The 14,300-nt window shown below is 47.5% G+C and overlaps 1 protein-coding gene across 2 annotated transcripts in view; it reads right to left on the bottom strand.

The window, feature by feature from the left end:
- The window catches only part of NAV2 (neuron navigator 2), a 412,453-nt gene that overhangs the window by 275,641 nt on the left and 122,512 nt on the right, over window positions 1-14,300 (bottom strand). For both annotated transcript variants that reach the window (XM_007457623.1, XM_007457622.1), the window contains exon 2: window positions 7,076-7,193. In XM_007457623.1, coding sequence (XP_007457685.1) covers window positions 7,076-7,193 — 118 coding nt within the window. The remainder of the gene's footprint in view (window positions 1-7,075; window positions 7,194-14,300) is intronic.

Here is a 14,300-nt window from a genome sequence, read left to right as displayed (position 1 = left end):
AAAAAAAAAAAAAAATATATATATATATATATATATATATATATATATATCACATCAGATTTTAATGACTATGACACGTAAAACTTCCATGAAGAGAAAAGACATTGAAAAGTGTCTGAAAAGGATAACAGACTCAAAGTGTCCCAGGACAACTAAGGTTTTAGAACACCTGAAACTAAATATAGCTCACCGTTACCTCAATTGGGTTTTTTTCCTCTAGTGTTTCTATCTTAAGAAGTAAAAAAATAAGAAAGCAAGCTAGTGGCAGGAAATTATTTAAAAATCTAATTACCAGAGACAGCCTGGTTAGTATACATTCAGCCTGATCTACACCATCTTTAGAACTGGCCCAAAGTAATAGATATTCAGGCTCATGACCCACCTGGGAAGACCTCGGTCTTCAGAGAACCAACTGAGTTTTCTCAGCTCTTAAGAACACTGGGATAGGCATTTTAGGAAGCTTCCTCCACCTGCTTTTCCCTACTCCCAAAAGAGGTGCCATAAAGCCTTTAAAAAGCGCCTAAAGGATGCCCAATGAATGGGATAACTCACGGATGTTTGTTCTTCAGTTCACCAGAAAATACAATTAGCCAGAATGTGTCACTAGCATGTAAACTCCACAAAAACAAGGATTTTCATCTGCTTTGTTTTCTACTATAACCCTAGAGCTTAGCACAGTGCCCGACACACAGAAGCCACTCAATATGTATTTGTTGAGGGGAACTAAGGAGTATGCTGAACATTCCAACGAATCCAAGTTTTACTGTCTATTTTGAGGCAGCTGCTCTTTCACTTGTATATATAAACGTACGTACTGAAGGTGGAAAAAAAGAAAGATCCTTGACAAACGGCACTCCTTCATACATGGGAAATTACGGCAGGCTTGCACCCTGACCTTGGATTTTGATACACAACACTGATACGGCTTTTGAGAATCAAGGCCACTCAAGGTATCTTCCAGTTGGATACTCATGACGGCCAAAGTCATACGGCACTGGATTCTGATCAACACCCTGTTCATTAGTGCTCATTAAAGTGAAGGATGGATAACTATGATCCTGAGAAGTCATTTTAAAGATTATTTATATACCTTCTGGATAAACAGAACCAAGGGATTTGGTCTAATTATCCCTCTAATTCCTTTTCATGGTCTGTCACCTAAACCACAGTCAGGTGCTCCTTGAATTCATTAGGCTCCTATAAGCCTAATGCTGCCATTTTACAACATTCAAAATAAACCAGTGGGGTGAAGCCTATTCATGACCCTCTAAAGAAAACATGGGAAGAGATCAAATGACTCAGCCCAAACTCAAAATAAATGCTTAATCAAAATGCAAAAAAGTCGGGACCTCCTAGTTTCCAATTTCATGTAATTTAAATACTCCTTCAACTTAAATTCTCAAGAATTTCTGTGGTTGTCATAAATACTCAGAGCAATAATAGCAGCTCTGATTCTGCTGGTTAGAAGGAAGAAGAGCTTGGTCCTCAGAGCGGGATTTATTAACTCGGGGTAGGGGGTCTTTGGCTACAGCCCCAGAGAAGATAACCAGAGAAGCAAAGGCATCTGTCCCCCGAAGTCTTCCACTGTGATTAAAACTGGCATCCTGAAGTGCCAATGGTAATTTATTCATTCCAGCAAAATCTCTAATGTGGTGGCCTGTCTGCCCACAAGGTGACAAGTTAGTAACTGGAAAGCATCAGTGCACTCTGAGAGGAATGGAATCAAGCTCATCACTTCTCAAAAGACCTCCTCGGAAGGGTTCCAAGCATTTCAACAGGCCAAGCATCTATGCATGGCATCCATGCACGTGCAGGGCAGCTGGCAGTCCTGCCAACGTCTAGCAAAATGGGCTGCCCTCACTGAAAGGCAGATGACTTACCCAAGGCCACGCCATGGTAGCAGGTCATCAACAGAAAGAAGGTAGAGTCCTGCGTGTTGCCTGAATTTCCTGGTTGTGCTCAGAGGCAGCCCAAATGGTGGTGGAAAGTGAGCTGCTCTCATCCCCTCTCTGTCTTGGCTTCCTCCTTCTCTCCAAGCCTCCTTTGTTTATCCTGTTTCCCTCCCTCTCTCTCTCTCCTCTTTCCTCCCTTTCTCCCGCCCCTTCTCTCCTTCACTCACTCCAACCCCTTCTGGCATCCTCCCTGCGTGAGAGCAATGTAGGCAGGAGGGGGGAGGCCTGTCTCTCCCTCTTGATTCATGCTGTTTATCCTGGCCTCGCAAACCTTTCTAATAACTCACGGACATGGCACCGTGATGGGCTGGCAGGCAACTGCCGGCTGCGGGCAGCTCGTGACTCAAGAAGATAATCATACTAATAAGAGGCTGAACACAGACACCCAACCCTCAGTCACTAAAGCAAGGGCACTAAGAGGCAGCCGCAAAAGGTCTATTTTCTGCCCAATGGGCAGAAGGCAATGACGGAAAAGTGTGGGCCCCAAGATATGCCACTATCTGGTAAGACCAGCCCTAGGATGGATGGATAAAGAGATGGCTAGACCCTAGGGCCCATGTGGGCTAGATGGAGACTTAGGTAGGAGCAATGTCTGTGAAAAGCATCTAAGGTTTTCCTTCATGTAACACATCTTAGCTTTTAAAGGATTCCAACTCTCCATCATTAGAAATAATAGAGGAGGCAGGAAGATTCCCAAGCCGAAAACCGACTCTTCGATCACTGGCCTTTTTCTTTAGGTTAAAGCCCAGAATTCACTGCCCTGTACCTGGTAGCCCGGCCTTATTTTGCCTTGTTGAGCCTCTGACTCTCTACCCTCCAGCCTTTCTATGCATTATTTCCTCCACCGGGAAAGCCCTCCCTGACCACTTTACCCAGCTAACTCCAAATTTGAGGTCTTGGCTTATAGATAAATTCCTTGAGGAAACGTTCCCTGATTCCTACCCTCCTAACCCAGCCCCCCGGCTCCCCAGTCATGGGTCAGGCCTCATAGCACACGGATCCTTAATCATTATGCACAACACTCCTCCCTCCCAGGCCTAGGAACAGGTTGTCCCTTCAACGGACAATCTCCCTGACTGCAGGTTTTGATGGACCTTCATTTAGATGTGTTCTTTTTAACTATTTAGAAGTAACTTCAAACCCACAGAAAAGTTACAGGAACGGTACAGAGAATTCCCGTATAGCATCATCCAGTCTCATTTTCTCCCTCTCTCGCTCCCTCCCTCTTTCTCTCTATAGGTACACTTGTTTAAAAATTCTGAATCAATTTAGTGTAGGCTACATAGATCATGTCCCTCACTCTTAGTGTGTATTTCCAAAGGACAAGGATATTATTTCATGGTACAATTTTAAAGTTCTGAAAATTTAACATTACTGTAATTCCAATATTCCAATTTAGTCAATTGACTCAAAATTGTCCTTTGTAGCATTTTATGCCCCTGTATGGGATCCAGTCCAGGATCATGTGGTACATTTAGTTGTCAGGTCTCTTTAATCTCTTTTCCTCTGGAACAATTTCTAAGCCTTTTATATCTTTCACAGCACTGACGTTTTGGAACAATTCAGGCCAGTTTTTTTAACAGAATGTTCTACAATTTGGGTTTGTCTGAGATTCCTCAGGATGGGTTTCAGGTTTTCCATCCCTGACTGCAATACAACACTAAGTGATGTTGCACTCTTCTCGAGGTACCACGTCAGGAAGCACGTGACACCCCGCTGCTGCTCACCAGTGATGTACTTTTGATCACCTGGTCATGATGCCTCATTCTCCAATGTGGTTACTATAGCTCCCTTTGCAGCTAATAAGCCATCAGTGGAGAGCCACTGTGAGACCACGGAAATAGCTGCTCTCCACCAAACTCTCTCCTCTAGATTTCAGCATCCATTGATGATTCTTGCCTTAACTAACCTTTACCATGCAACTCTTCTTTTAAAAGCCTCATTTATCAGTCAGCATTCACCCGAACAGTTGAGTTCTCTCTTCTCCATTGACAGATCATCTATTTATGTATCCATCAATACAGATTTGTAGATTCCTATTTTATTCCACAGTTATAATCCACAATGGTCCTCAATTATTTTGATGCTCTAGTTGTCCCAGATTAGCTTGCTCTTTGTAGCCCTGGAGGGCAGAACCGGTACTTGCAGGGAGACACTACCAAGGAGGGGCAGATTTTGACTTAATGAAACAAGAGCTTTTAAAAAATTCTAACGCTCCATCGTTAGAACTGGTTGAGGAGGCAGTAAGTTGCCCATCTGCTGACTACTTTAATAGACTCTGCCGACTACTTTTCATGCAAGCAACTCACACATCAGGTTGAGGCTTTTAAAAGGTCCCTTCCAAACCTTAGAGCTGCACCAGAATCCTGGAGAGGAGGAGGGTGTGACATACAGTTTAGAGGAGTGCTCAGAAGAATACTAAACGCTGGTGAGGAAAAGCATCCGGGCCACCTTTTGGAAACAATCAGAGCCAGGCCTAGGGAAGCAAAGGGTCGCAGTGAATAAAATTTTCCTCCCTGATCTCCTCAACTCTTCTTGAACATCACTGCACGCCAGGTACCGTGTTAAATGCTGTGAACCTAGACAGGAAGATGACTCACACCCAGGCCTGGAGAGACCCGGGCCCAACGCAGCAGTCAGTAGGACGACAGAGGAGGGTCCCTCCAGCTCTGCCTGGGGGGAGCTAGGAAGTATCAGGGAGAAACTGACCTTTCAAGAATGAGTAGGAGCTCTCCAGCCAAAGAGCAACTGTAACCACTGGAATTCTGTCCAATACAAGACGGAGTCACTAGGACTCCAATTCTGGGAAAATCTTAGGGAGAGCAGAGAGAGATACACCCACCCCCAACACACACACACGTGTGTGTGTATATACACACACACACATATATGTATATGTTAAAAACACGTACACATATATATATATTTTTACATTTTCCTTTTATAGGTACACGTGTGGGGGAAGCATGGAGTATAGTGATTAATAGTTTAGCATCCCGGTCACAGTGCTGTCCCCTCCCGCCACCCCCCGCCAACCAAGAGATCTGTGTTCACAAGACGCTCTGAGATGAAATGTTCTGAACTGGCTGACGGACAGTCTATGGAAGAAGTCACATAGGAGATGCCTATGTTTAGCTGCCTTCTCATCTCCCCGTATCCTGGGCCTCTGTTCTCCGCACCCAGAGCGGAGGGTGTGAGCCTGGCACAGTCAGGGGTAGAGTTCCATGTGTTGACATCTGGCCTTACTTAGTAGCGAGTCCCTGGGCAGAGGGAGCCTCTCCTGGAGGGCTGGGGGGAAGCAACTTGGTGGCCTGAGTGGCAGCCTGCATCAGTGGTACTAGCTTGAGCCTCTGAAATCACAGTCCAATAGTTCAGGCCCAGAAAGGTCACTGTCTAGGGAGGTTCATCTCATCTGAATAGATTCAGGGAAGCATCCTCCTGAGCAATGATTAAAAACTGTGCTAGCTTACATTTCCCTAGCACTATGATGAGTAAATTTGCAATATACATGTTACCATTCACCTTTGCTGGGCCCTGGCAGATACAACTCATCTATCGTGACACTCTGACATCGATTCAGAGGCCTCTTCATCTTTCTACACATATCTTTCTAGGCAGTGGCTACCAAGTCCTATCCAGAAACACCTTCCAGTGTCCAAGCATATTTCACATCTGATACCTACCTTGTGCATTTCCCAAGACCGCCACAAGATCAGACAAAGCAGGCATGGCTGTGCCCATTTTAAAGACAGGGAAACAGAGGTGGCAGAGGCCGTGTTCAGAGACCCATGTGGCAAGGAGCTGAGAGGGTCCTCTAGGAGCTGAGGGTGGCCTCCAACCAACAGTCAGGGAGAAATCAGGGCTCACACTCCTATAACTGCAAGTAAATGAATTCTGCCAACAACCTGAGTAAGCTTGACCCCTTTCCCCAGTCAAGCTCCAGATGAGAACTCAAGTCTGACCAACACCTTGACTGCAGCCTTGCAGAGGCACCCAGCTTAGCCATGCTTGCACTTCTGATGCACAGAAATAGTTAATGTATGTTGTGAGATAGTTAATATATGTTGTTTTAAGCCATTAAGTTTGTGACACTTTGTTATACAGCAACAGCAAACTAATACAGGGAAGGAAGGAAAAAGGAGAGAAGAGGAGGAGGACCAGTGGAAGCTGGTCTTCAATCAATCTTGGGACAGCAGGGAAGCATCTTTCTCTTTCAAAGTCCAAGATCTTCACCTGAGGGCAACGTACCTATACTTTTAGGTACAGTCTCCACAGATGTGAGCAGAGCTAGAACCATACAAGGTTTCTTCTCACTTGAAGGATAAGCAACTTTTCCATAAGAACGCACGCCCGAGGGGCTGGAGCTTCTGTCCTTTTCTTCTGCCTTCTCTTTCGGCATGAGTTGGCAGCTAAAGCTGCCAGCGACAGCAATCAGTCTAATGCCATCTAATTGGCCCCCCGCCTCCGCGGTCTGCTCTGCGTTCTCAGGCAGGACCACCGGGGTGCTTCCCTTAAGACCCAAGGCAAAGCTGTGCCCAGCCTCCACCCACGTTCCTGCCCAGGGTGGCTGCTCTTCTCCCGGGCACAGCCAAGGCACTGAAAGCCCCACCGCGCCACTTCCCCTGCCCTAGCATGAGAAACAGAACCAGCCCTCTGCGGAGTTTGATCCTTTGATTTCTCAGACCCGATTAGAGTTCACAGGAATAAACCAGCCCCATATTGCCGGGTTTTTTTGTTTTTTTTTTTTGAAATATTGCCAGAGTAATCCACAAAAAAGCACCATCGCAGGGGGGAAATGAGAGAGACAGAAAGATGGTAGGAGGTAAGAAAGGGGACAGAGAGCCCCTCCCCAAACCACCAGCATCTGCCCCCCGCCAGGGCTAGTCTTTCTTCTCAGAGAATCAAGATGAGATTGCCACGTGGGTGATCTTATCAGGAAAAGCAAGCTGGTACCCCTCACTCCCCCGGCACAAGACAGAGTCAAAAAAAAGTGTCATACGTGTGATGACAGAAACACTGCATTTTTAGATGTCGGGGTTCCAAGTCCCTCCTGCCAGACTCGACCCCGTCTGGACTGGTCTCCACGGTAACTCATCCACCCCTGACGTAAAATCTGCTCTTACCCACAACCTGGATAATCTGGGCCAGGAGGACGCCGTCCGTCACATCTTGCTGGAGATCCTTGATGAGACGTTTGTGGCCTGATTTGGCTAGATAGTGATTGGCCCAGTCCGTGTAGATCTGCAAAAAAGCAAACGGGCAACTTTAGGAACCCCGTCAGATTCCATCTGAGGCAGCTGCTGGGCTGGTACAGGACCCACTGTCCCGCAGGAGAGCTGTCTGGGGCCGGCCAGCGCCATTAACATGCAGTGCATTGTGCCCATGGGGTATTCAGCTGGCCACAGCCAGGCTTTCACCTATTGAGAGATCTGCCATCAAGGCTCAGGAGAAAGCTAAAGAAAGCTTCAAAACATGCAGAGGCCTGAATGGGACAGGGGACACGGAACTGAACAGTCTGCGCCAGACGGCTTTGAGAGGCTGCGGCTCTAAATGCAGGCGAGGTCTCCCCCGCCCCACTGCCCTACCCCGCCCCTTCCCATCTTTTTCTCTTTATTGAGAAAACGTATGGGGAGGTTACCACCCAACAGGCATCTTTTCACGGGCCATTTTAGGGAAAGGAGGGCTATTGAGTTAGTCGAGTTCTCAGGAGCCTGGGTCCCTTGTAAAGGAGCCAAGTACCAAAACACAGAGCGCTTCAATTACTCTTGTGTGAGCAGGGTTATTAATGGCCTCACAATCATCTCAAATTTAATCAGTTTAACTTAAAAGCCTGGCATCATTTTCACAGTTGGGATTCTCTGAACAAAAACCCCCCAGCAAATTCCAACATATTTAAACACAGCATTGGTGTGCACAGCACCTGAAAGGCAGAGGCTGGATCATCATGGGATCAGGAAAGCAGACCCCCTTGGCGGACGGAGAGACCTGCCCCTCCCAGTCACAGAATCATCGGCACAAAGAGTATTTGCTTCCAAAGAGCCAACAAACACAAGAAAACTCTCGCCTAAAAACTTTCTCCCTAAATGACACAAGCCAAAAACAAAACTGAAAACCTCCTCGTCAATTCTGAGTGCTCAGTTTCATGCGTGGACTTGTGAGTTTGCGGGGGACATGCAGGTCCTATTTATCAGCACCTTTTTTTACCCCAGGAGGGATACAACCGGGCGCCTGCTCAGAAAGAGAAGTACCCCACCTCAGCTGGGCCGTGTTTGCAGGTGCAGTTCACGTACTAATCCATGTGATGTCTCCACCCAAACGATGAAGGTGATCACTGTATCTCCACTAGCAGGCCTGCTCCGAGATCTTGCGTGACTCACAGAGCGGTGGAAGCCCTGTCCTTGCCCCAGCTCTCACTCTTCCCAACACTGTGCTCAGAGGAATCTCACACAGTGGGGCGCTGCCCTTCAAGGCCCCCGGAATGGGGACTGAGGGCCAGGGCCTGGACTTGCAAAGCAGGCCCTTTGAGGGAGGCGGCACCTCTGACTACTCCACCTGGGACCGTGAAGGCCTCATCCCAAGAAGGGCCAAGGCAGACGTGCACTTTCCACTTCATCAAGCGCTGAGAACAGACGACGCCTATCCACCCCCCAGCCCCCAACTCGAAGCTTCCACTGCAGAGACCCACACCACAGTATGGTTCTATTTCACACCTCAGACCATGGCATCTAATCCTTAAATCCATGTCACTTTCCTTCCTCATGACTCCCAAATTGTCAGACAGAAGCTCTAGCTCAGCAAGATCATTTTCAATTTCACAAGCACTGAAAAGGCTAAGGAAGTCGAGCGCCATCTTGGTCATTACAATGGCCAATCTGAGAGATCATTCGATGAAATTGTTAAGAGGGAGAGAGAGAAAGGGAACGACATTCAAAGGAAAAGAGAAAGACCTGGGTTCAAGTCCCAGCCCTGGAGGCTCCCTAGGGTGGGGATTTGGGTCTGTTTTGTTCAATTTCTCAACATGTGTCTCTGGAGGAACGGGTGTATGACCTCAGGTGAGCCATTTAACTCTCTGAGCCTAGGTTTTCTCATCTGTAAAATGGAATAAATACCATGTACTTGTCGGTTCTTATGAGGACCGATATAACACATTCGGAAAAAAGTGCCTTATGCAGAGTAGGAGCTTAATAACAACTAACACATACACAGCCTAATACATGCCAGACACTGGTACAGACACTTTACATGCATTAACTCATTTCATCCTTATTCTCTGTGGTAGATGCTATTATTTTGTCTATTTTTCAGAGGAGAAAACTGAAGTGTAGAGAGGTAAAGTAACTTATCTAAGATCACAGGGAAGTGGCAGTGCCAGGATATGAACCCAGGCTGACTAACTCTAGAATCCCTTAGACACTCTCCAACACTGCTTCCCTGAATACAAATATAAATTATTCAATTCACTCACCCCCTCCATGACACCGTCCTACTGACTCGGCTCACTCTCTGTTCAGTTATGTTCACACTGAAAGAATTGTTTAAAAATAAATAAAACCCCCAAACCTATCCACTGCTGTCTGAATGCACTTTGGCAAGTCACTTGCCTTTCCCGGGCTTCAGTTTATCCAGCTGTAAAATGGGCACAGTAAGGTCTACTTCAGAAGGTGGTTGTGAAGACCCAGTGAAGCACCACCTGGAAGCCCCTGACCTGACCCACGTGGGGCTCAGGAAGCAGAGGCAGCAGGTGGTCAAGAGGAGGGCACTGGAGTCAGCAGACTGCTCTAAATCTTAGCTGCCACGCTGCCTATTACGTCTGTGTCCTTTGGCCCGGGTGTCCTCGTTTACAAGAGGGGATAATAATACCAACATCATTGGGCCATTATGAAGGTGAAACAAGTTCATACACATAAAGGACACAGAATCTGACACATGCTAAGTGTTCGGTAAATAAAAAGAATACTGGAAATTTGACTACCAGCATTATAAAATGGGCCGGAACAAAACCTCAGCCTCTACCCTGAACCTCCAGGACGCAAATGACTTGAAGACTCACTCCCCTTCTCTTTCACAAGGTACAATTTCGAGAGTCTGGAGCACCCCCATCTGGAATCACAAACCACAGTAGACTGTGAAAGAAAAGCAGGCCAGAAACTGGCCAGGCTGGTACAGAGAGCGATACCAGGCTGGTATCTTCCCTCAACGGGAGATACACCGCAGTGATGTCTCAAGCCCTGGAGGGATCCTACCATCTGAGGGTCTGAGGGACCATGAGAACATCCCAAAGCTTCAAGCCACCTGCCACACAACCATCAGCTGAGGTGAGAACAGGCCACGGACAAGGACACCGCTGAGTGGGAGGGGATACAGGCACCTCTGTTCATTCCCTTCCTAGGTGATTGAGGGTATTTTAAAATAGACGTATCCTCCCTAAAGCCAGCCCTATCTGTGTCTACACAATCCAGCAGGAAACCAAGGTTAAGCAAGCTTCTTTCAACAAGTACAGGGGTAACCCTCTCCCACTCACCCACCAGCACACACAGTGTGGAGCCCCGGGGAGGCCACACGGGTATCTGGCATATACCAGGGAGAACCTGGAAAGTTCTACAGTGGTCAGAAATGGCTCTGCCAAAGAAGTGAACCTCTCTCTACTCCACGCCGTTTAAGACGGAGCTCTTCTTCCCGCAGCTCGAATCTACCTACACGCCACAACCAACGTAACCTTCCAGGAGCACAGCTCTAGTCCTATCGCCTGCTCGCAAAATCATCAGCGGCTTCCCACTGAATGAAAGGCAGACTTCTCATACTGCAGCTCGAGGCAGTCTTATCCATCCACTCTCCCCCAGCCAGCGTCGACCTGGCAGGGGAGGCAGTGCGTGGGTAAGTGAAAAGCCTGGGCTTGGGAACTGACCAAGTCAAGGTGGCCCCTTGGCACGTGAATTTCTTTTCACCTCTCCGTACCTCAGTTTTATCCTCCATAAAATGGGGATTATACCAAATATATGATAAGGCAGGGAGGGACTGGCCAACTGTGACCCAGGCCAAACCCAAGGGACCACCTGTTTCTGTAAACAAAGTTCTATGGGAGCCCAGCTACACCCATTTGTTATCTGTAGCTGCTTTCAGACCACAATGGCACAGCTGAGTAGTTGTGATAGAGGCTTCTGGCCCACACAGCCTCAAATACTTACTGTCCAGCTCTTTACAGAAGAAAGTGGCCAGTCTGTGTCATAGGGACTGAATGACATAATATGCCTACACATAGCAAGCGCTCAGTAATAATTACAATTACCCTCAGGAAAACTGGACCTCACACTTCCCCATCTCTGAACTCCTACCACCCCACCCACCTGAGTGCCTCCACCTGGGGCCACCCCCAAAAAACTCCATTCCTACGCTGGTTCCTCCAGGAAGTCACCCTTGATTTCCTCATTGCATCCCGAGCTGCATACGAAGCAGAGAACCTGTTCGCTGGCACCACCTCCTCACCCCACCCCCAGATTGTGGCAGAGATGGTGTCTCGTCCATCTCTGGGCCCAGACAGTGTCTCTCAAGGCGGAGGCACAACAGGTGGTCAGTAAGTGGTTGCCGGCGTTGAGCTGAATGGAGAGAAAAAGGGCAAACCCTTGGGAAACTGATTGCATTGGAGACTTAACGTGAGCTCTCAGTGAATCCTCAAACCAGGATCTCAAGTCTCTTTATTGACTGAAAAGAGGAAGGAATAGAGAGAATAAATCACTCCAGGGTGCAAGCTCGTTAATCAGGACCCATCAAACAAGAATCATTGATTATCTGGAGTTTCCTCTCCCCAGCTCTTGACTTTCTGAAGAAGTGAGTCACAAGAAAATGCCTAGATTTATTTTAAGAAACACAGTTTTGGGGCTTCCCAGGTGGCGCAGTGGTTGAGAGTCCGCCTGCTGATGCAGGGGACACGGGTTCGTGCCCCGGTCCGGGAGGATCCCACGTGCCGCGGAGCGCATGGGCCCGTGAGCCGTGGCCGCTGGGCCTGCGCGTCCGGAGCCTGTGCTCCGCAGCGGGAGAGGCCACAACAGTGAGAGGCCCGCGTACCGCAAAAAAAACAAAAAACAAAAAACACAGTTTTCATGGGCCCGGCTACGCACTGACGTACTTCAGCCCCATCCCTCTCACTTGCTGTTTCAGTAGCTCATGCAACGACTAGCATTCTTCCAAGGAGTACCTTTGGAAAATAAACTCACAATATCCTTAGTCATCGAAGACTACTTCGGGTTCAGGAAATCAACAAAAATGGAACAGTGTGTGTTTGAAAGATTTTAAGCAAGGGCTAAGGCATGCAGAGCTTCCTCTGTAAGCCTCAGGCATTCAGAATCAACTTCTCCAGAGCCTCTCCTTCCGCAGAGTTCTCAAGACTTAGGGCTTCTGTTGCTTTTACGCTGGAGCCCACTCATCCTTGATTGGTGAACTTTCAGTAGAAATGGGCAAGACCAAGAACCACACAGCTCTAGGGAAGAATGAAGCAACCATCCCCACCCCCAACTCCAAATCATCACATCATTCCAGAGAAAAGATTCTAGAGGAAAAGGCTCTAGAATCGTTTCACACCAGTATCTGAAGGAGTCTTTCCCGCTCTGGCTCTGACCCATCTCGCTGAGTTTACCACTCTTCCCACCCCCTCTAAAGGGAGACCCAGTGCTCCAGAAGCACCTGGTGAGGGAAAGGAGCTGCTGTCAGAGGCTTGAAAAGAAAAAAGGGGAAGGAAGACAATGACAGCTGAAGAGCGAATTCGTTTTGATTCACTTTATTAGCCCTGACAGAATTTCAAGGAGTGTGTCATTTGTTTGCTTATAACTCCACATCATTCCATATCAAACAGGCTGAAATCAAAGAGGGAAAATCTTGACAGATCAAGAGAAGTAAAGAACCTGATTATTAGTTGTGACAAGAAAACTGATAAAAATTGCACTGTGGTTAAACCAACGGGGAAGGTGCCAAGTTTATACTGCAATTAGCTCTCAAATGAAGGGGGATGGGCAGCTCTAAGGAAGAAACCTCCCCAAATTCCATAAAATAACTGCACCCAAAGTCATTGCCCTAACAACTCTAAATGCAGACCCACATGCCCGGCAGCAGATCGATGGATCCTGAAGCAGCAGACAGCTTTAGCACAGCCGTTCCAGTAGGAAAAGAGTACAATGTATCTCTTAGCAGGAAATGCCAGGGGGGAGATTTAAGATACAAGTACACTAGTCATTTAGCATCTGAGGTGGTTTCCAGTCCATCAGTTGTAAAGAGAACTCAACTGTTCGGCCTCCATTCAATGTCCCGCTCTAGGCTTTGGGAACATCAACATCCCATCATTTCCATGACTGCGCAGTGTGTGGTTAAATGGTTTAGTTCTGATTGTCCTGAAGCACAAAAAATGATATTGCAACAATAGTATAGTGTCTCCACCCAGCACTTGAATACCACAAAGAATGATTATTCAAGTAGTCACAGTTTTAAGACAATCAAAATGCACCATTTGTTATTAAGGGCAAAGCTGGTTAACACATTCACTTCTGTATCCCCAGCATCTCGAAAGGAGCCCGGTACCTACCCAACAGGTGTGTCCACATGTCCACAGATCATTTTAACTGCCTGGGGTGAAGTAAGGGGCCTGAAGCTAGCTGGTGGCTTTTTCCCTCTTCCCCTCTCTCCCCATCAGAGTCTAATATATCCTTTCTTAATGGAGACCCCGCCTCGATTAAAACCACTGCCTTGAAACAAACATTCAGATGGGTGAATGGTGTCCCCAGCCCTATACATTGGAAAAAGAGGGGGAGCACGGAGAAGCCAATCCGGGCCACACAGCCCAGCAGGGGCTGAGCCTGAACGCTGGCACTGCTCCCTGTTTTCTCAAAGGAAGAGTCCAGTTCTGCCCAGTGTCCGTGGTTCTCACTACATGCCCACCCTAGAGGTCAATGACTCTCTTCCATCCCCATGTTTGCCATCTCCCGATGCATTAGTCAGGTCATTTGTGGTTTTTCATCAACCATGGTAATTATACAAGGGCAGTGTGTCTGCAATCTCAGGAGCTGGCGTGGACCAGGGTTCAGATCTGGCTCTGCCTCTTACCAGCTAGGTGGCCCACGATGAGTCAGGGCCAGCTGAGTGCGGGGGGGCCCTCATTTACACGGTGGTGATATGCAGGTTTGCTTTACAGACCAGATGAAAACATGTATGTCAATGGTTAACACAGTGTCTGGAGCACAATATTGAATAAATGGTGGTTATTCATATTCAAATTAATATAAGTTTTGGGAGAATAAGTCATTCTAAATTGCTGAAAGCTTCCACTTCTGAAAGCCAGTTTTTAACCATGCCACAGGGACTCTT

Source organism: Lipotes vexillifer, unplaced genomic scaffold (assembly GCF_000442215.2).
Source record: "Lipotes vexillifer unplaced genomic scaffold, Lipotes_vexillifer_v1.1 scaffold505, whole genome shotgun sequence".
Lineage (NCBI taxonomy): Eukaryota > Metazoa > Chordata > Mammalia > Artiodactyla > Lipotidae > Lipotes > Lipotes vexillifer.
The sequence above is the reverse complement of the archived record's forward strand: the minus strand, read 5'-3'. Positions and strand labels throughout refer to the sequence as shown.